Raw genomic sequence first — 21,163 nt, 5'->3', positions numbered from 1 at the left:
ATAATTTTAACAACACACTGAGTAGAAATCCTTATAAATAACTCTAAAATATATAAACATATATATATATATAAGTGAAGTCAATAATCATTCAATTGTTGTATGTCAACTATCCGTGGCATTTTAGAAATTAACTCGTAGTTCCGTTCCGACTTCCAAATGCCCTCGTCGAACGTCAGAATTACCGCGACGGACCGACAGGGTGTTGAACAGGGCGTGACGGGATCCGTTACATCGATAGGAAACGTTATTTAATGGCACATGTAACAAACACTATCCAGCTCAAAGCAGCGGTTGAAGAGCGAACATAGCTGTGCCACGTGACATTTGATTCGATTAGCCCTTTGACCGACATAATTAGATCGCGTACACACAGTTGCTAACGGCTGCTCGTCATAGAAACCGGGCGAGGAGGTGCAACTGTCGGCACAACAAAGGGGCGCACCAAATGTATAATATGACTCAGCTCACATGTTGGAGTCAGAAAGCAAAATAAAAATAAATATTTATATTTATATTCGAAGGTCTTTTACTAAGAGATTAAGACGATGATTAAGACTAAAACAGCCAAATCACGTGGACCGAAGCGGGGCAGCGAAGCTGTCATTCGGGGAAAGAAGGGAACTCGCACGTGGTTGACACGTGGAGCAAAAAGACGATTACGGGTATCGGATCCCAGTCCCACCCAAGAAGCAACGATGGAAGATAAGTTTACATGACATGTGTACTGTGGCAATAAGAGGAAGCTCTCCGAATCTATATAAAGAGGAGTGGGGTGAAGAAGAAACAAAGGAGAAGCCCTGTAAGGGTATATGCAATGGCTTCTTGCTTCTTCTCTCCCTTCTCCTTTTTTTACTCCTTTCTTCTCTTGTCCGTGTTTGCCTTGTTCTGTTTCGATACCAGCGAACCACACCCCGTCGTCGACCCGCATTGGCACCCGGCGACCGCGACCTGGTACGGCAGCCCCAACGGCGACGGCAGCGACGGTGAGTAAGGTGTGGCCAGTAAAGTGTTACGTACAATGTGAATTGGTTGAGCGTTCCGTGGTTGGCAGGTGGGGCGTGCGGGTACGGGTCGCTGGTGGACGTGCGGCCGCTGCGGGCGCGGGTGGGGGCGGTGAGCCCCGTGTTGTTCAAGGGCGGGGAGGGGTGCGGCGCCTGCTACAAGGTGCGCTGCCTGGACCCGGTCGTCTGCGCCCGCCGTCCCGTCACCGTCATCGTCACCGATGAGTGCCCCGGCGGGTACTGCGCCTTCGGCCGCACCCACTTCGACCTCAGCGGCGCCGCGTTCGGCCGCATGGCCGTCCCCGGCAAGGCCAGCCGGCTACGTGATCGTGGCGAGATGCCCGTCGTGTTCCGCAGGTAACTAAAGATCGAAAGGCTGACTGCGAGAACGGTAAAAGCTTCGTGTACTTCTTCCTGCAATCAATGACCATAGTCGTTGTGAGCACTGAACATAGTCAGATCAAACATTTACCTTCAGAAGTATGTTTTCAGGACTCCATGCAAATACCCAGGTAAGAGTATCGCTTTTCACGTAAATGAAGGTTCCACAAACTTTTGGCTGTCACTTCTTGTGGAGTTTGAGGACGATGATGGAGACATCGGATCCATGCATATAAAACAAGTACGTTTTTCTTACCTTACCGCTTTCTATTGCTGTTATCTCTCCATGGCATATGATCAGAATCATGTAGTACCATCTACAAGGTGTTTATAGACAGAACTGTTAGATGAAAGCTTATATTATGCTATATATTCTGCACATTTTGCAACCTATTTGGATTGCTGTAAACATCATTTACGCTAACAATAATGGCTGGACATATGTCCAGTGTCTGCTTGCTGTCGACTGCCACAAGTCAAGTCTGCCTATCTACTATCTACAAAGAAAATTGCAGTTGTGGCTTCTCCTTTAGCTCAGCAAAATTAAGACTGCTCCTCCTTGAGATGATTACGTTTATTCTACAACTTATAACTAGTGACTTTGTCCAACTACAGATTAAGGTATTGCCTTGTATCAAAGATCTAGATCTTGTAGTGATAAAAGATCATGTGGACTCACATGACAAGTTTGGTCTGTGACTTCATGTGATACCTCAATTACAAGTCATCAAAGCACAAACAAGTCCCACCAGTCATAGTTGAAATATGATAATGGCAAGAATCTCAAAAGAACTGCAACCGATGTGGAATGCGTTGGCTTTGTGGTTGAAAACCTAATGAAGGCACTCAGCGGGAGCACTCAAAGCCAGGATTTGAGATGAAATAAAGCTGTTTTATTCTCCATCCATTTAGAACTCATGCAACCATCTTAATCTGCACATTTTTGTCAATGAAGAGATCCAGATCGAAGAAGGTCTAAATAGTTCGTTCTCTCTTGCAGGCAAATTCTGTAGAGTGGCTAGAGATGAAGCACATATGGGGAGCAAATTGGTGTATCATTGGGGGGCCTCTGCAAGGTCCCTTCTCAGTAAAGCTTACTACGTTAACCACCCGGAAGACCTTCTCAGCTCGGGATGTGATTCCCAGGAACTGGTCTCCCAAAGCCACCTACACCTCTCGGCTCAACTTACGTTAGGAGAAGTAGTTCTTGTAATGCAAAAGCGACTCGTGTTTGGAGTCCTCTCTCCGAAGGGGAGAGCAGGCGCCTAGTTTGATGAGGATTCCATGACGAGTCCTCTTCTGTAATGGTCTGTCGAATTGAACTCTCTCAGTCCGACTCTGAGGAGACATTCGACTTCGCTTGTTAGCGTACTGAATGTAATACACAAAACTCATCATCTTTTCGGTGAGACAAAAAAGGTTTATGGAAATCAATGACTAAGGTGTTGATTTTACACTGCACCTACTGATTCAGATCTAAATCCATTGGCATGAGATAGAAAAAAAGGAACAGTATGTTGTTACTTATTAATCAGACACACCAATCATTTCCAAACACTTCCCATGTCGAAGTATCCAGTGATCAACGATAAATCAATAAGAAAAAAGATGTTTGCTTCAAGTTGCAGTTGCTTAGAATTGAGCTTTTCAACAGCCTCGAAAGATGCAGGCTCTTATTAATGCCACTAGTACTGATGCTGGGGAAAGAAATGGTTTACCAGCTCAGAAGGCTGACAACAACACTGGGTGGTGATTAATTATGTTATTGCAAAAAAAATGAGTTGATCTGAAAGAAGAATCAGAATCTGTGAGCGTTTGTAAGTAACCCAAACAAGCAGTTGACATGACCTTGATAGTGCAATTATGTCATTATTTTATTCTCATTTTGCAACGTACGTGTTGGCGGTGAGAATGTCTTTGCTTCAGCTTAAACCATGTGGATCAAGGCACTTTGGAATCAGATACCAACTCGAGAAGGAGATCGCTATGATATCAACTCTAGTTTAACGAAGCATACTTTTTTATGTTATTTGAAAAAAGATTTCTGTTTGATCTGCGAAGACTATAATCCCTCAACTGATATAACTTTTTATAGGCGAGAGCTTCATAATTAGGAGAGTCCCTCTATCAATGTTATCTCCTAAAGAATACTATTTTAAATAGATTTTTTTTTTTATTGGCCAATATATTTCATCATAATTTTATTAGTTATATTATATATATCTTATCAATTATAAAAGGCTACAAAATCTAACATAGGTTGCTTTGTACCAAAGCCATTTATTTTCATGAAAGTTAGAAAATATAGAAGGAATACATGTTGCTTATGGTCTTGTTGGAGCCATAATAATGTCAAAAATATATATGGAATTTAAGTTTCTTCATTTTTCTTTATGGGATGAAATTGTCTTGATAGCAAAAGAAACAAATTACAATCAAATATAAATCAAAAGAGTGAATAAGATTTATGTCATTTGATGTTAATTAATCTTATATGAAAAGTGGACTAAGACTTATATTAATTTATAGGAGTCTTGATGAATATATTATTGAATTGATTTGAGACATGATAAATGACTCTAGGATAAAAGAGTACTCATGATGGGACTTGATGCATGTACTATTAACTTGAATTAAGTATCATAGACATTTCTTGTACATGCTCTTGAAAACCTTGAATATAATCTTTCTATATTTATTAAGGTAAATCATACAAGCCTCCAAAGTTTTTTTCTTACTTCATATCTCTTTCCCATCAAAATCCTAAGATAATATAATTTTTTATAAAATAATAAAATTTAAATTCACAAATATTTTCTTTTCATTATTCTTCATTTTTGCAAAAGAAAAAAAGGTGTTCTTCATCTTATCATGAGTTTTCTTGTTTCCATATAAATAAGAAAGAACACCAAATTTAGGAATGCATAAAATGATCAATCTGCCTAAAATATTTTTTTCGGTTCTCAAGTAGGACATTTCAACCAAAATATTGCATCAATAATAATAATAATAATAATAATAATAAATAAATAAATAAATAAATAAATAAATAACAATAACAATAATAATAATAATAATAATAATAATAATAATAAATAATAATAATAATAACAGTAATAACAATCATAACAATAATAACAACAATAATAACAATAATAATAGTAATAATAACAATAATAATAGTAATAATAATAATAATAATAATAATAATAATAATTATTATTATTATTATTATTATTATTATTAATGGTGAAGCCTTACATGCACGCATGTGCAAATGTTTGCGGCTGGAATACACCAACACAACGCGGCGCTGACCTCGAGTTAAATACTCCACCGGAACAGTTATACATAACATGGCCACTAATCAGAACTACCCACGTAACCCCAAACGTTACCTTGGAGCTACTTCTTAAATGGCATCATCCGGAACACATGACACCTTCACTTGGGGAACGACGCTCCCCGTGCCCGTTCCGCGTGCGTACCGGCTCGTTTGAGCTGTTATGCGGGACCCACTAGGATTCGTCACGAGTTAAAGACGAGAAGATGAGCGACGGGTAGTGGTGTGCAGGGTAGACGATGTATTGGCTTTTTAATCTTTCGGAGAAACGATGATTTAATGAACCGGTAAAGACAAAAGCCCCGAGGGAGGCGTGAGTTATCCGCCCGGTTGGTTTACTCTGTCCCATATCGACAGGGAAGAGGAATCATTGGAGCATCTTCTTTGGAGCCCCGCAGCATCCCACATCTCCTCAGCTACGCTTTCTTGTTCTTTCATCCACCGACCAAAAGCGCGGATCACATTGAAGCCCTTCTAAGGTTTGGTGTTCCCTCCCCTTTTCTTTTCTTCGAGGAAAAAAAAAGGAGATTTTTTTTTGCGCATTCGGATGGAGATGGTGGTGGAAATGGCGGAGCCGGGTGAGTTTCTTGCTTCCTTTCTCGGCTTAGATGTGGTTCCGGCGACGAAAGAGCGAGTTCGATGGGATCCCAAGGTTTGTACTAGCTACCCGCGTGTTATCCTCCAAAATTAAGGTGTTGGTAGGGTTTCTGATCGTGATTCGGGAGGGTTCTTTCTGAACAATTTTGTGCAATTACTTTCCCTAAAATCTTCTGCTATCGAGAGTAATTATAGGGTTTCCGTGTGTCAAATGGCAGGGAATGCAGCTGAAGCACAAGATTAGACCTAGCGTTTTCTGACGCTTCCGAGCTAAATATCGGTATATTTGGTGCCGAGGAAGCGAATTGTTCTTTGACTTGAAGGATTTGGAGATGATAGGAAGAGAATCGAATCTGAGGAAGGAAGCCGCAGTGAACCTGAGTGAAGTGGCGGCAAGGACTCAACTACGGAAGATACGGCAAAAGGGGTACGTGTATGTGGAGCTCAGACGTGTCGGGAGGCGCATCATCTTCTTCTGCACCCTTTGCCTCACCCCATGTTACAGCGAAACGGTGCTGTTTGATCATCTTGGGGGGAATCTCCATGAACGAAGGCTTGCTGGTGCCAAAGCGACTCTTTTTGGAGCCACACCGTGGCCTTTCGATGATGGTGTTCTTTTCTTTGATAGTTCTCCTGAGACTGACATGCTGTTACCGGGTTCAGATTATCAAAATGATATGTCTATGGTTGTTAGTGACAGTTCTGGGAACGACGATGAAGTAACTTCGAGGTTTATAGTGAATCCGACCAGTATGCATGATGCTCCCGGTCTTGGTAGGAATTGCAGTGCGCAAAAGGGTAGTGGTAATGGTTCTAATCTCGATGGTTCCCCAGATGCTCAACGTGGATTAATTGTAAAAGGTTGCGGTGCTTCTTCAAGATCTAGCTGTTCTGTCGCAGACGAGGTTACAACTTGCAATTGGGCTGATAATAGTTTGATTATTCCTGGGGTCCTACTTAAGCAGGGAGTTTCAGGTTTGGCTGTGCAACCCTTGGGAGTTGGGCAGATTGCATACAGAGTACAAGAAAACAAGGAATCTCGTGGTAAGATCATTACCAGGATATGGTGTGCCTGGCTGGGACAAGAAGGATCCAACCTTAGTGATGAGTTGAATGTGCCGGTAACTTCACAATATGCTATAGTTAATTTCCCTTATGCATATGGCTTAGGTAGGAAGCCAGCTCCAGGCGATGAAGATCTTCCAATGTCACCTGGTTCTTTCTTTGAAGTTGATGACACTGGGCATTGTAGGGAGAGGAAAAGGAAATTGTCCTCAGATCAGGAAGACTACTCAGAAGGTTTGAATGGTTCTTGCGAGTCCCCTTCTGGAGTTTGTCCAAGTTTGGACAGCATTGTGGCACAAGATCCCCAACAGCTTGAGACGAGACTGGTATCAAGCAAGGTCGTCGGGCAAGAGCCGAGAATACAGAAACGTCGTCCTGCAGAGAGAACCTGTGACATCTGTAGGCAGCCAATGCTCCCTGGAAAGGATGTGGCTACGCTACTGAATCGTCGTACTGGTAATTTAGCTTGCAGCAGTAGGAACACTACTGGGGTAAGTTATGGATCTGCTATATGTGGCATTGTTCCTTTTGTTTTTTTTTCTGTCTGGGTTTTGATCAGTGACTACAATATACCATGCAGGCTTTTCATCCATTTCATGCTTCATGCCTCATACACTGGATCCTCATATGTGAGTTAGAAATGTTGGCTGACCAGAAACAGAGCACTAAAACGACAGAGGACGCAAGGGAAGATCAACGACTAGAGAACCGAATTTCTTCGGTCTTTTGCCCGGAGTGCCAGGGCACTGGAATATCCATCCAAGGAGAGGAATTTGAAAAACCCACCATTCCACTTTCTAAGGTTCACTGACATCTATCACCCCTTTCTTTGAACTTTCACGCTTATCAGAGTTTTTCTGTTTGTTATTTAACTAGCATCGTTTGTATCCCATCCATGTTGAATGTCATCCGTCCAGATGTTCTGCTATAAGCTGAAAGCCATCGAGGCAACCAAGGCATGGATGAAAAAACCAGAAATGCTCAAGAAATGCTCCACCGGACTTCATTTCCCTTCTGATTGTACTGAAAACTCAGAGGTTAGTACTTGATCTATTTGGATTGGGCTAGTCAGGAAATGAAATCTTTTCAGATTAATGAATGCTCTGATTTCATTCATCCCAGGAGAATGTCGTACCTCTAAAGTTGCTGCACTTCTTTCGAGCCCATGAGCAGATGCAGGCTTAAAGAACACAACACTGAAATGCTGGATTCCAGCCACTGATGGATGACTCAGTTGTCAGGATGTAAATATTCACTTCTGTGTTGTACAAATTTTCACATTTGGCTTCTAGAGACGCTTGGGCATGTAGAAAGAGATTAGCGAGTCTTTTATCACATCTTACCTGCAATTTGCTGTGAATTCTATTACCGGATGCTGGTCTTCGTTACTAATTGTTTGCTGTAGACAATACCATCGTCTTCAAGACATGCTCTGTTTTCCCATTCAGTGTCGCAATTTCTTGATGCGATCTTTTGAGTGCATTCGATTAAATGAACTGCTTCCATGGCATGTGCCTCCCATCAGATGCATGTAAATTTGTTCTGAGATTACTCCATCTGTAATAGGGGAAATATGTACTGAGATTAGCCAACATAGAGCATTTAATTTTGAGGATGAGCGTGCATCATCCTCAAATGCTGTGTTGGACTCAAAAAACTGTATTGGGGGCCGCGAGAGAGAGAGAGAGCGACTGTTATTGTTCCTTCGTTGTCTTCACTGTTGCAAGCCTATTTAGTACAATTAGAAGCATGGATATTTTATTACAGACGAACTTTTACTGGGATACAATAGACCGATCACACAAACTTCCCCTATCCCATCTGATGGTCTCGCTGTCATCCTCTCAGCCAGTGAATTAACTGAAGAAACAGGTAAAGAATATGTATTTTATTGCGATTAAATGGGTGCACTATATAGTTACGATTATTGCCTTGGGCATCAATCGAGTAACAACATGAAGCAAATTAGCGAATAGAAGAATAAATTTCGTAATAGCAGCAATGAGAAATATAGAGATGGGCCAAATTATGCCATCGAGGAATTCAATGTTGCTCGTAGTTCCTGTAGCTATGGGTCGATGTCCTCTCAGTCTTCTGCTACGAGAACTGAGTCTGGGACACGAAGGTCTCCCCGGGGCTCCAGCTCGAGGGTACGACGCCTGAGAACTCCAGGGTCTTCCCGTCGCCGAGCGCGAGCCGGAACGACAGCCGCTGGTTCCGGTAGTCGGCGTTGGTCTGCCAGTTGGCGCCCCAGTTCCGCTGCATGGCGCTCCACGTCGACGCCCTCGAGCCCCTGATCCATGCAGCCTTCACGTCGCCGCTCCCCCCCACGTTGGAGAACATCACCAGGTTGAAGTTTCCCTGTCCTTTCAGCGTGAACCGCACTCCGCCTGACCTCTTGCAGGCCACCCTGGTACAGAAGCGGCAACAGAAGGAAGAGCTTTAGATGCGACGGTGAGTCTTGTCTGATCGCTGCACGGAGAAGGTGAGTCGGCGTACCTTCTGTAGAGGACTGGGACGATGCCTTCGCTGCCTACACGAGCGATGCGGGAGAAGGCGGGGAGAGACATGTCGAAGTGACGACGGGGCGGGTCGCACCAGCCACCGTTGTTGTTGGGAGGACAGAAGTTGGTGGCGGTGACGGTGACGGTGGCGTGGCCAAGGCACCACTGCGGGTCGGCGCCTGCGTCACAGGCGATCTCGAAGCACGCGCCGCAGGCCTCGCCCTGTCGGAACAGCGCGCCGCTTAAGGCTGCCGTGTTGATGCCGAAGCCGGCGTGGATGGTGTTGTCGTAACCACAAGCTCCTCCTGTGAAGCACGATCAAACATGCACACGGATGAGGTACAACGAGGCTCGAGTGCTTCAGCTAATCAGTGTCGTTAGAACTGAAACAGCCATACAAAGCTATGCCTCTTACCAAGCGAAGTAGGGTCTTGGTTGGCTCCGTAGAACGTGGCATGCCCCGGCAACCACTGAGCCTTGGCCACCGCCAGGCTTAGCATTGCGAAGAAGATGAGTGAGACCATCGTTCTCCGATCGCGAGAAAGACAAGTTTAACTATCACAGGAAGAGATATATGACTGCGGCTACTATGGCTTTGCGGTGAGGAGGCAAAGCAACGCTGGAGTCCGCTTTTATAGAGTAATGCAAGGGAGACGCGTCCGTCGTCGGTGGTGACATAATAAACGGAGGGATACAAATATATATTGTTGTTGCGGCGGTGCGGGAGATCGACGCGGTTGCGTTGCCTTCACCGAACTCGTCCTGTCAAGTACCAACATGGGCGGTACGGCTTGTCTGCCAACCGCCCGAGTGCCAACTGTTGCGACACATGCACGTAGAGCTTCGCATGGATTCTGATGACGTCCCCTCCCCTCTCTCGGCCTACCACTTGACGCTCGCGCATTTCTCTCAAAATTAGCATGGAAATAGAAGATAAGATTAGGATTTTGTATGAAAGTAATTGCATCCAAGACATCTAACACCTATCGACCACTGTAGCACAATTTTTGACGACAGTTGCATGTTAAGAAATAGATGCTCGAGGAAATTAATGGTCGGAACGGGAAGTGGAGATTAAGTGGATCACACCGTGTGGAGCCCCCTCATTCATGTCCATTGAAATGGAAGCACAAATAGCTGTAAGGCAGACGACCGCTGTTTCCTGCATGCGTTCTTCGTGGGGTCAAAATGGCAATGTCCTGAGAGCGCGGTCTACTCCGCCTTATTAGTTCGACTGCACTGTAGAACGTGGCCGTGTTTGCAGTCACCCGATATGACTTTTTCTGTACCGGACATTGTTAGATAGGGGAAAAGTCGTGACGGTGCACGCAAACACTCGTTGCAGTGGCCGAAAGGACATGGGCTTTGAATCGCCACAGAGCTATGCCTAATTTTTAGCTGGAAACAGAGGCATGTGAGGAACGGTCACTTGTTTGATTGAAAAAGGAACGATTCGGTAGATTGTATTTCCGATTATTATTGTCTGTAATATGAAGTTTTTATTATTACGCTGTGATGTGCCGTTTGTAGGGCAGACGTAGGTTTAATATGTTCGGTATTGATAAGGATATTTAGTCTCTGATTGATGAATAAAGGAATCAAGAATAAAATTTTACGGATGAGTGACATTAGAGAGTTCTTTTATTTTATTTTATTTTTATCATTTTTGGTATACGATTCGAAAAGTAAGAGAATTTAACTTGGTCTTTTAAGTCAGTCACTTGGAACCGCAGAAACAATTTAACTTAGTCTCGTGCATGAGATTGAAGAATAAAGAATGAGGAGGAGAGAGAGAGTCAAACCCAATTTGCTATTGAAGGATCCTCTATTTATAGTCAACCTACACTCAAAAGATGTAGCAGCTCGAGCATCATCCTTCTACCAAAGAGGACGAAAGATTCACCAACTAAACTCTTTGACGCATGGGAATTTGATGCTTCTCATCATCAATTTCACCTGAGTTGCCAGTGAGTGTTCACCTGAATGTTGCTTATCTTCCTTCAAAATTACAGAAATATATGACTTTGTCAAGATCCCAATCATAGATAGCAAAACTGGGCATCCATTTCTTCTGTGCATCCTCCGATGGCACAGCTACTTGTACATAGATGATGAACTAACCCAACCTCCGATGGCACAGCTACTTGGAACAACATATGCAAACAAATAGAATGCATATTAGCAATGAAGTAACGATGAGTTTGAGTGAAACTGATCAAATTACACAAATTCAACCAAAACCTAAGCTCCTAAGTTGTGAACCAAACCAATCCATAATGATATAGAACTAACCTCTTAGTCCTACAACAAATTCTAGTCAATTTCAGAACATCCTCCTAAAGTTACCACAAAGTTAAAACAAGACAGGAGCAAGCAATCTCCATTGAACTCCAAGTGGTAATAATTATAACCTCAATACACAACGAGAACAAGAAGTATCAGTAATAGACATTTAAATTTCAACCGGTGCTTCTTATTCTTACAGCACCAGATTATATAATGTAAAAGAGCACATACAATAATATACACAGTACAATAGAGAGCTAGGCTACATGCACAAAACATATTCATTCACATTTCACAAGAATTTCTAACCTCCAAAAAGATTTCTTAAAACAAGTCAGGATCCTTAAAGAGAGCACACTTACCTCTAGACAAACTTTTCAATAGATGCGACCAGGGTACTCTCTGGCACAGCTCCAATAACAGCATCTTTCTTCTCACCATTTTTGAAGATCATCATAGTTGGGATGCTTCGAATCCCATATTGAGTTGCAATGTCAGGGCTTTCATCAGTGTTGAGCTTATAGCACTTAAGCTTTCCTTCGTAAGCTTTTGCCAATTTGACAACGGTTGGCTCGATCATTCTACATGGCCCACACCATGGAGCCCAAAAGTCAATTAGAACTGGTACACTGGAGTCTAGTACAAGTGATTGCCATGTCGATTTTGTCACTTCTGGAACTGTAATGCAATGGCGAGAAAGTGCTTGGTTAAATGATAGAATTAGCAATTCATCAAATTTATTATCATGTAAAACCAACAGGAATCTGAAATAAGAAGCTCATTCTCATATTCATAGTAAAGTTTAGTCATGGTAAAGTTTAGTCACCCTGTACTAAAATATTGCCATGACAATAGAGATCTCTTATAAAAAAAATCCACTTGGACATACAAGTAGAAATCAAGTGTAAGTGGTTCTTCTTAAACTCAAACGAAGGTCTACACCTTTTAAATTGTAGTGGTATGTCGAACAATTAAATCACAGATAAAAAACACAATGCTTGGCAAATTTGGACATATGATGGTTCTTTAGGAATCTACTATGGTGGGTAAAAAATTGTTCTTATCAGGTTGTGGTTTAGGTTAATGTAACAAGAGGGCAATCCACCAAAATCTCAAAACTATAATTGTACAAAATACTGGCTTTCTTGTAGTAGATATTTACCCATGCCATTATCTTCTTTCCTCATAGTTCATAGCCTCTTTGTTTAGCTCTACTCATCTGAGCTTTGGTTTCTACGTAGTTCACTATTTCGTAGTAGCACAACTCTCCACCACCTATTCCTAGGATCACAATGTCACAATTACAAGCCTTTCAAAGACCGGCAAGAAATTTTGAAAACATGAAATAGTTACCCATGTCATTCTCATCTTTCCTCATAGTTCCATAGCCTCTTTGTTTTGCTCTATCCATCTGAGCTTTGGTCTTCTACGTAGTTCACTATTTCAACCATGGCAGTAACAGAACCCCAATTAAACCCGTTGCGAGAGTCAAAGGCCCTGAACGCCCCTAGTAAAAGAAACTCTGTTGTGTCATGTTATTACGTGTCACTCTTGCTCCTCATGATCACATAACAGATTGTTCCAAAATTACTCAAATACCAAAATTTTGATATTTTCCTTCACTAGATAACTAAACCTATTAAGATTCACATACAAATTTTCATACAACTAAACTAGTAAGACAAGCATATAGATATGCAAGACAAGTACATGTTCCTGCTAACCTTTGAGTGCCACTCTCATTACTTAGATCTTACATGAGTGCCACATTCCTCAAACTCTTCCAAGTAAATAATAATGAGTATGAGTTACCTATGGAATTTCATAAATAAAGTTAAAAGCCTTACCTACTGGTTTATATTCTACAAAGTACTTCCCTCTAATTTTGGAGATCTGGTATCAAATAATCGTGGCCCTGAGTTGGACTTCAGCAGCATTAAAGCCCACTAGGTCGTATTCCTTTACAAATGCTTTCCCTATGAAGCCATCTTCATAAAAAACACAAGGTCTTTGAATTTTGTTCTAATACAAAACTAAGATAGCATGCATGACCACAGTAACAATCAGAACTAGAAGCATACTGACAAAATTAGCACCATTTAATGTCAGATTTTGATATCAATAAAAATACATTTTCAGATCTTGACATCATTATTGGAACCAGCCCTCGACGTACTTTTGAAATCATCAGAAGACATAATCCTCTCAACATTACTTGATGGTCTGAAAATGGGTCGCTATAAGACTTCCTCAAGCTTCTCATAAAATAGTACACGAGTTATCTCCAGATGGTACTTACATATTCTACTTGGCTTCACCTTTGTTCATTTTGTAAGAACCAAATGTCAAATTTTAGATGACATATGCGTAAAGTATTGTTACTTATAATTAGCCAGTCCAGATTCATCGTAGGATGATATCAAGGGCACAATCTGTAATGTTGAAGTAATCTATCTTCCATGTTAAGTGGGAAAACTATAACAGATAAGAGGGATGGTCTTCTGCATTGAATATATGAACAAACACTGGAGTTGGCAGGACAAGCAGCCTTTCCTCTTCCATCGGTTATCTTCTCCTCTGTCTCTTGAGTTTCAATGTTTCTTTTATTAATTCCAGTTTGTATTATAATTCACAGTGTTCCAAGTCTCAGACTCAGACAAGTCCGTGAAACCATAAAAAGGTCTCTCTCTCTCTCTCTCTCTCTCTCTGAGAGGAACCAGCAAACACCCGTCTTGTTGAATCCTCATCTTCACAAACCAGGGTGCCCTCCAACGCAATGCTCAGGGATTAATCGAGAACTGGTGTTTCTCCACAAGCGACACAACTGATCCTCTAAGATGCAGCATAAAGTGAAACCCTAAAGAAGTGAACTCTCATGTTTGATGCATTACCTCCTCTGATATCAACCAAGTTTTATTGACCAACCAAAACAAATGGAAGCTAATAACTAACGAAATCTGAAACTCAATTTGATGTACCATTAAGCATCGAAGTAACAGGAAGACGTATAGACATAATTACACTACATTCCAAATGTTCCAGCCCACAAATGCAGTGAGGCCTTATCGGACTTGCAAGTTCCAAATTCATCAATTTAGCCAGTCAACTATGAGACAACCTATATGGTTCTTGTTTGATCATATTCAATAAATACAACCTAAACCGTAGATAAGAAACCAATAAGCACTCGAAGACTGAGGAATGAAATGGGAAGAAGGAGCAACGTTACGCTGGACTGCCGTCTTCTGTGCCTCACAGACCACGGCTCCCCTCGATCTCGGCGCCGCTGCAGCCGGCTTGACCCTCGGGCTCGGGGAAAGGGAAGCGCACCTGAGGCCCGTGAACCGGGGAAGCAGCCCCAACCCGCAGCGGCCGAGTGGCGAGGGAACGTAGGCCACGGCCGCCGCCCTAGGCGCAGACGCGGGAGCCACGCCATGAGGAGGACGGGTAACCGCGAACGACTCGAGGACGGTGGCGGCCATCGGGAAGGAGAGAGAGGAAGTGGGTGGTGCGATGGAAGGATCGAAGAGGAGTAACCAACGGTGGCTGCTCTCCGCTTATGACGAAGAGGAAAGGAAGTCTCGAGAACATGTGAAGGGGATTCGGAGCGGGCAAACGGATGGATAAAGGAAGCAGTCGCTGCGGTGATTCGATCGCACAACAGCCATTAAAAAGAAAAATAAAACAGCAATTAAAAGAAAATTCAATTTATCAAATAAAATTCTCATTATAATTTATTTATTTATTTATTTTACCTTATAATCATATTTACTTAGGAATATTTTTATTAAAATATTAAATTTATCCTCATAAGGGATTTCAATCGGTTTGAGTCAATGAACCAATTGAGATCAATTCCCTAAACACTCCACTTTATCTATCTATATCCTTTTTCTCCTAATAAATTGAATTTTAAGCGTTCATATAATCTATATAAAATCATACAAAATTCTATAATAAATTATTCTAAAATTATGCTCTAGTAAAATTATGAAAATTTGATGTGAGACAAGCTTGATAATTATTTATCATAAATTTATCATAAAAATATAAAAAATATATAATCCTCATTAGAATCAGATTCTTTTGAGATTATGAAAGTTTAAAATAGTTTGATCCAAATTAATCCTGTTATACTTAAAAATAAATAGAATTACATTAGGTCACATGTAATTAATTATCTTAAATTTATCATAAAATAAAAATAATTTTCCTAAGAATCATATTCTAATAGCATTATGAAAATTTAAGATGGTTTGAAGATGAACTGAATTATACTTGTCCATATAACATATCAAAAAAGAGCTAAATTCAATTATTAATTATTCTAAATTTATTATCAAATAAAAATAATTAATATAATCCTCATTAAAATCATGTTCTTATAGAATTTTGACAGTTTGATATAGTTTGGTTGAAATTGACCCATTATGAATTGAATTACACTCGCTATCAAAAAAATATATCAAATTCGATAATTATGTATTCTAAAATTATAAAAAAATATATATATGTATACTAAAATTTTTAGTAAGAATCATGTTCTAATAGAATTATAAAAGTTCAAGATCGTTCGATGAAAGTTAACCGTTATAATTGAAAATAAACTAAAATACACTCATTAACAACATCTATCAAATTAAATATTATATAGCTAAGTGTCTTTTAATTTGGATGCCAAGAAAGAAGAGATGGTAATATGTAGTTTTATAGAATTAGATCGAACTAATTTAATAGAAATAAAATGGATCATGAATTTTGTATTGGCTCTGATGTCATTTAAGTAAAAAAAAATGATATTTTCATCCAAATGAGAAAAATGATTATGAGTGATAATATTCGGTAAAAAAAAGAAATTTTTTTCGATAAATTACCCAATAGAATATAAAAAAATAAAATAAAATATATATAACAAAAAAATACAATTGATCCAAGTTTCAATTGGAGTCCTCAATTTCAATTTGATAAAGTGTTCTTTATGGTTTTGAGAATAAACATAGATAACTATAGTGATCTTTGAGAGAAGTCATGTATAAAACTTCAACTGCTTTCTTATTTTTGTTATGATCATACTACTTTATGATGATGATTGCTGCCACGTTTATCTTGCTAAACATCTGATCAAACACATGGAATTTTAATATGGTCAAACATCATTGTCTAAATGGTTAAGAGTATTTTATTAATGTCATCCCATCAATCATACAATAGCCAAGGTTGGTTTTATGACAACTTAAATATTGATATATCAAACTTAATTTCATTTGACATATTTTTAGAAACCATCTTCATCTTCTCACTTATCTTTTGCAAGAAAAAAAATTTATTTCATGACATTAATTGCAAGAAAATTTAATCGAGGAAGGAAATCAAACTGATTTATGTTCTTTCTTTCTCTTCCTATTTTAAGTTTATTAAATTATTTTTTATTTATTTAAATTAGAACACGTGACCGCCGTGTTTATCGTCATCCCACAAGGTAGAGTCGCCACGTAAGTCTCGCGTCTCTAATGCGAACTCGGATTAAGCTTCCACCTAAATATTGTGTGTACATATAATAATAAATATATAACAATGATTTCATGTCCCCTTCCATTAATAACACATCTCGACTCTCTCACGCTTTCGAGTTGCCTCGTCCCTCCTCGCCGTCCTCGGGTCGTCGAGTCGTCTCCCGATCTCTTGCTTCGATGTCGGCCCTCCGCAGAAACCTCGCTCGGCTATTCACCTCCCTTCGCCGCCCATTCCCCGCGGCCACACCCGCTTCTGTCCAGGCCGTTGTTTGCCGACCCTCCTTCTTCCAGCCGGCGCTGCCGCCGGACCGCACCGAGATGCCCGTCTGGGGCGACCGTCGACTCGCCGAGCGGATCCGCGGGCTGTGCCCGGACAGGATCAGCCTCGACGAGAAGCGGGTGTCGTTGGAGGAGATAAGGAAGGTGGTGAGGGCGTCTCAGGTGGCGGCGGCGCGGGAGAGGCTGGGGGCGACCGGCGAGAGCAGCGTGGCGTACCGGGAGTTCGTCCGGATCTGCTGTGAGGTGTCGAGTAGCGAGCAGGGCTTGGAGCTTGCGCGATTGCTGGACGAGTCGGGAGTCGTGATAGTTATTGGGAACATCGTCTTTCTAAGGCCCGAAGAGGTACATAAATTCTTCTGCTTGTTTGTGTGCTCAGTTCAATTAGTTTTGTTCTTCTTTTAAGAGATTTTGTCTGTGTTTTGGGGCTAATTATAGATAATCTCATCTACTATGGAATCTCTTAGCAGTACAGTTTTTTACTTTAGAAGATTAAGTCAGCGTCCTCAAAATAAAATAATTGAACCTATTTTTTCTAATATGATCAGACAAAAAACATCACCTACTGAATAATCGTCTACCCGTTCATCTCTGTCGATGGCCACTGCCCACTGCTCAAGAAACTTGCTTTCGAGCGCATATGCTTTGAAGCCCACGTTCATCTCTGCCGATAGCCTGTGATAGAACACAATTTGGTAACATGGCCTATGACAACTGTCCATAGTCAAATCAGTGTCCAGGAGCCTCAGAGTCAACATAACGGATCACGTCGGCACCATGCCTCTCGGGTACAATGACGGATGACATCGATTGAGTACGATGTCGCCACCAAAGATCTGGATGGTACCGATCGAGTACGACGTTGCCTCGTCAGATCGGAACATCACTGATCGAGTACGACGCCGTCCCACAAAGATCAGGACTACGTCGATCGAGTACGACGCAACCCCGTCAGATCGAGACAGTGCCGATCAAGTGTGACGTCGCTGTTCGATGGCGAGGCACGAAGAACGACCGAGGACTGCACGAAAAGTGAGTTCGTCGCTTAAATGATCGACGGTCGTGAATGAGTCAGGTATGACCGGTCCTCATGCACAAAGTATAAAAATCAATCCTCTGCCAGTGCTAGGGAGGAGATTCCTCGTTTTCACTTAGCTTTTAACTAAATCTTCGGAGAGATCGAGTCGGGAAATCCCTCTCCGGAGCCCGACCTATGTGCATGAGCTGAGCGACAAGGAAGGAGACGACCAATCAAAGAGGAACCCCATATTCCGAAAGCGAGGTTCGAGTTCGACCCAACCGGACGATGACTTCCGCTGCCCGAGTATCCACGTGAGCGATCTTGGACATCCGGGACGGGAGGGAACCGTGCTAAGCTGCTCGGTCACCTACAGCCCCCGTTGCTATTTTCTGCAAGTCTTATTTAGAGGATAAGACGAAGCATGAGCTGCTCGTCTGGCATTATCATCACTGATAACACCTCGCTGCTGCCCCCACAAAAAGCCATTAGTTTACCCCACAGTGGCATATGGCCACAGTCTCCGGCAAACCCCGCTCTGATTGATTGATGCACATGCATCCATCAATTTAGCCATGAGACAGCGAGGAAACCAAGCATTATCTCTAACATCAACGAGCATCGAAGGAGGAAGAACAAGGATTTATTAGAGACAGTCTCAGGATTTACATGGATTCTATGGAGGAAAAAAGATGATCAAGAGAGGAAGGTGGTGCAGATCTCTTCCTCTTATTCTTGTGATTTCAAGAACTTCTTCTGATTATTATATGCTTCCAGATTAAATACAAGATATTGGTGTATATGATATGTAGTAAAGGATCTGAGTTCTGATGTATACGCATGGAGACGTAGAGCGAGCCTTGTATCTCCTCTTGCTACCCCTCCTGCCCCTTCTGCTCCTGCAGGTGGTGAAGTCAATCGAGAACATGATCCCATTCTCGTCGAGCAACCATCATAACTCGCAGAGAGAAGAACTAAGGAAGATGGAGGAGGAGAAGGCCGAGATCGATCGGAGAGCCGCGTCTCAGGTCAGGAAGGAGTTGTGGTGTGGGATGGTATTCATAGTGGCACAAACAGCCGCACTGATGAGGGCGACCTTTTGGGAGCTGTCGTGGGACGTGATGGAGCCGATCTGCTTCTATCTCACCTCCATCTACTTCATGGCTGGCTACGCCTTCTTCATCAGGACGTCGAAGGAGCCCTCCTTCGAGGGCTTCTTCACCAGCCGCTTTGCCACCAAGCAGAAGCGCCTGATGAAGGCACGGAATTTTGATCTCACTCGCTTCAACGAGCTCAGCCAAGCTTGTCTGCGCTCGCCGCCACTGTCGGAGTTCACACCTCCTTCGAGAGCACATCATTCGGTGGGTCGTCGCAGTGACTCGTAGATGATGATATGGAGGATTATTTAAGCTTGTCGTGATCTCTCACATTTTTTTTCCAGCCTAAAAGCCTATAAGAAAAATGTACAACGATTATACTGTGATAACAATCATTGAGGTCTTGTGATTTTGAGTGTATGAATCTTTTCTTCTTTACTGAGTTCTGTAAAATCTTTACTAATATTATTATGTCAAATTTTTTGGTATGTAAAATATTAAATATCTTTATCTGGATATAGTGATTATAGTAACCAAAGAAGGCTAAATTATATCATTGAAGGAAGTCATATTGGTAATATTTTTATCGATATAATTTCTTTTTATATTTTTTCTATTTTCTCCCTATAATTTCTTCTCTACATATATGGTTTTCTCTCTAACAACACTGTTTCTTTCTTAAACAGTTCTCTATAGGACTATTTCTCTCTAAATAATCACAATTTCTTTCTAAACATTTCTATCTTTATATTCTTAAATCCATTTCTTTCTTTAACAAATCTAATTATCTCTGATAATATCTTAATCCTGACGGGAAAAGAGGAAAAGTAAGACGAGAGATAAAAAAATATATATCGTCTTTATTAGCAAAGCCTATCACGTCACCTTCTCGACCTTCTTATGTTTTTGAGAAGCGTCACGTCAACCGACCTAAACCAAAATATAATTCTAATCAAATCAAAGTTCACCTAAAACTCCTAATCTAATTCTAAGATCTTTTAACAGCCTCGTCTCATCCCCCTTACCATCTAAATGCTTCTTCTCCTATTCGTAGTCTATTTCGATTCTAAGTCGTCTCAATCTCCTGTTTAATGGCAGCAATCCGTTGAAACCTCTCTCGATGATTCGCCTCCCTTCTCCACCCATCCTTGCTTCCGTCCAAGTCACTCCGACTGGCATCCACTCTCTTATTTACTAATGCTCCTTCCCCCAGAAGCAATCGTTCTTCCCACAAGCGTTGCCGCCTTTACGCATCGAGTTGCCTTCGATAGGAATCGCCACGACAGGTTCGTTCCTATTATAATATTTATTTCCATTGTGAGCTAAGGAAATAAACATAATTTGTTAATATATATAAATTATAAATATTTAATATAATTTATTTATCCATCAAATATAAATAAATAATAATAAATTTATTGAGAAATATAGTATTATCCACTCAATAATAAAATCCAATTTGATGTTCTTGCTGGTTGGGAAAGATATGATTTTTATTAGAATCCGATCCGGTACTATTGAAAATTAAAAATAAAAGAAAAAAATTCAGTAACACTAAGTAGTAATTTTTATAAGTTAATTATAAAACAAATATAGGTTAAAAAATCAATCATCCTATTGACATATATCAAATACCCAAAGGAGTACTCCCTTGGCAACGAATAGAGAGATTATTCTACGAGATGAGTTTGTATTATTCTCGATTAAACTCATTATAAAAGCTCATCAGGTTATAGTAAAAATTCTTAATATTCATTTTATACTTGACTTGTAGTCATAGATAACCTTTGTGTGTTTATATCGTTTGATTTTAGAGAGCTAATAATAAGCTTATAGTTCTATTTTGATTGGCTTTTATGACCGTTTCATATGTGCCTTGTCTCGTAAAGACAAAATTACCAAAAATAAATTATCAATATAGTCATTTTGGGTGTAGCTTTACAAAGTATCTTGAAATGTTAGCCAATATAACACCTTGGAGCTAGGTGAGTGGCATAAGATTATATGAGCATTTGGGGTAATGTCTAGAGCTGGTTCACTAGCTTATTCTGTAATGTCCCGTGAGCACTTATTTGAACA

At 41.0% G+C, this 21,163-nt stretch overlaps 5 protein-coding genes across 7 annotated transcripts; 3 read left to right on the top strand and 2 right to left on the bottom strand.

The window, feature by feature from the left end:
• Positions 1 to 778: 778 nt before the first annotated feature.
• LOC135636291 (expansin-B16-like) lies at positions 779 to 2,853 on the top strand. Its single transcript, XM_065147941.1, has 4 exons — positions 779 to 986; positions 1,055 to 1,361; positions 1,497 to 1,626; positions 2,386 to 2,853. Exons 1-4 carry the CDS (start codon positions 818 to 820, stop codon positions 2,578 to 2,580), a joined length of 801 nt encoding a protein of 266 aa, XP_065004013.1. The 5' UTR covers positions 779 to 817; the 3' UTR covers positions 2,581 to 2,853.
• A 2,192-nt stretch (positions 2,854 to 5,045) lies between these two features.
• Positions 5,046 to 7,833, top strand: LOC103985199 (uncharacterized). Of its 2 annotated transcripts, none has more exons than XM_065146280.1 (5): positions 5,046 to 5,207; positions 5,544 to 6,881; positions 6,971 to 7,192; positions 7,308 to 7,427; positions 7,513 to 7,833. In XM_065146280.1, exons 2-5 carry the CDS (start codon positions 5,658 to 5,660, stop codon positions 7,573 to 7,575), a joined length of 1,629 nt encoding a protein of 542 aa, XP_065002352.1. In that variant the 5' UTR covers positions 5,046 to 5,207; positions 5,544 to 5,657; the 3' UTR covers positions 7,576 to 7,833. The 2 variants fall into 2 exon arrangements, with proteins under 2 accessions (XP_065002352.1, XP_065002351.1); XM_065146279.1 differs by having other exon boundaries at positions 5,046 to 5,380.
• A 288-nt stretch (positions 7,834 to 8,121) lies between these two features.
• On the bottom strand, positions 8,122 to 9,478 carry LOC103986086 (expansin-A12). Its single transcript, XM_009404363.3, has 3 exons — positions 9,310 to 9,478; positions 8,890 to 9,199; positions 8,122 to 8,800 (listed from the first exon to the last, which is right to left on the bottom strand). The coding sequence occupies exons 1-3, from the start codon at positions 9,416 to 9,418 to the stop codon at positions 8,488 to 8,490; spliced, it is 732 nt and encodes a 243-aa protein (XP_009402638.1). The 5' UTR covers positions 9,419 to 9,478; the 3' UTR covers positions 8,122 to 8,487.
• A 1,194-nt stretch (positions 9,479 to 10,672) lies between these two features.
• Positions 10,673 to 14,784, bottom strand: LOC135637356 (uncharacterized). Of its 2 annotated transcripts, none has more exons than XM_065150058.1 (3): positions 14,410 to 14,784; positions 11,543 to 11,858; positions 10,673 to 11,037 (listed from the first exon to the last, which is right to left on the bottom strand). In XM_065150058.1, exons 1-2 carry the CDS (start codon positions 14,660 to 14,662, stop codon positions 11,545 to 11,547), a joined length of 567 nt encoding a protein of 188 aa, XP_065006130.1. In that variant the 5' UTR covers positions 14,663 to 14,784; the 3' UTR covers positions 10,673 to 11,037; positions 11,543 to 11,544. The 2 variants fall into 2 exon arrangements, with proteins under 2 accessions (XP_065006130.1, XP_065006129.1); XM_065150057.1 differs by having other exon boundaries at positions 10,673 to 11,034; positions 14,410 to 14,783.
• A 2,011-nt stretch (positions 14,785 to 16,795) lies between these two features.
• LOC103987194 (calcium uniporter protein 2, mitochondrial) lies at positions 16,796 to 19,546 on the top strand. Its single transcript, XM_009405457.3, has 2 exons — positions 16,796 to 17,314; positions 18,893 to 19,546. The coding sequence occupies exons 1-2, from the start codon at positions 16,871 to 16,873 to the stop codon at positions 19,370 to 19,372; spliced, it is 924 nt and encodes a 307-aa protein (XP_009403732.2). The 5' UTR covers positions 16,796 to 16,870; the 3' UTR covers positions 19,373 to 19,546.
• Positions 19,547 to 21,163: the final 1,617 nt, after the last annotated feature.

Source organism: Musa acuminata, chromosome BXJ3-4 (genome assembly GCF_036884655.1).
Source record: "Musa acuminata AAA Group cultivar baxijiao chromosome BXJ3-4, Cavendish_Baxijiao_AAA, whole genome shotgun sequence".
Classification (NCBI taxonomy): domain Eukaryota; kingdom Viridiplantae; phylum Streptophyta; class Magnoliopsida; order Zingiberales; family Musaceae; genus Musa; species Musa acuminata.
Note: the sequence above shows the minus strand (reverse complement) of the source record. Positions and strands in the feature narration are given on the sequence as shown.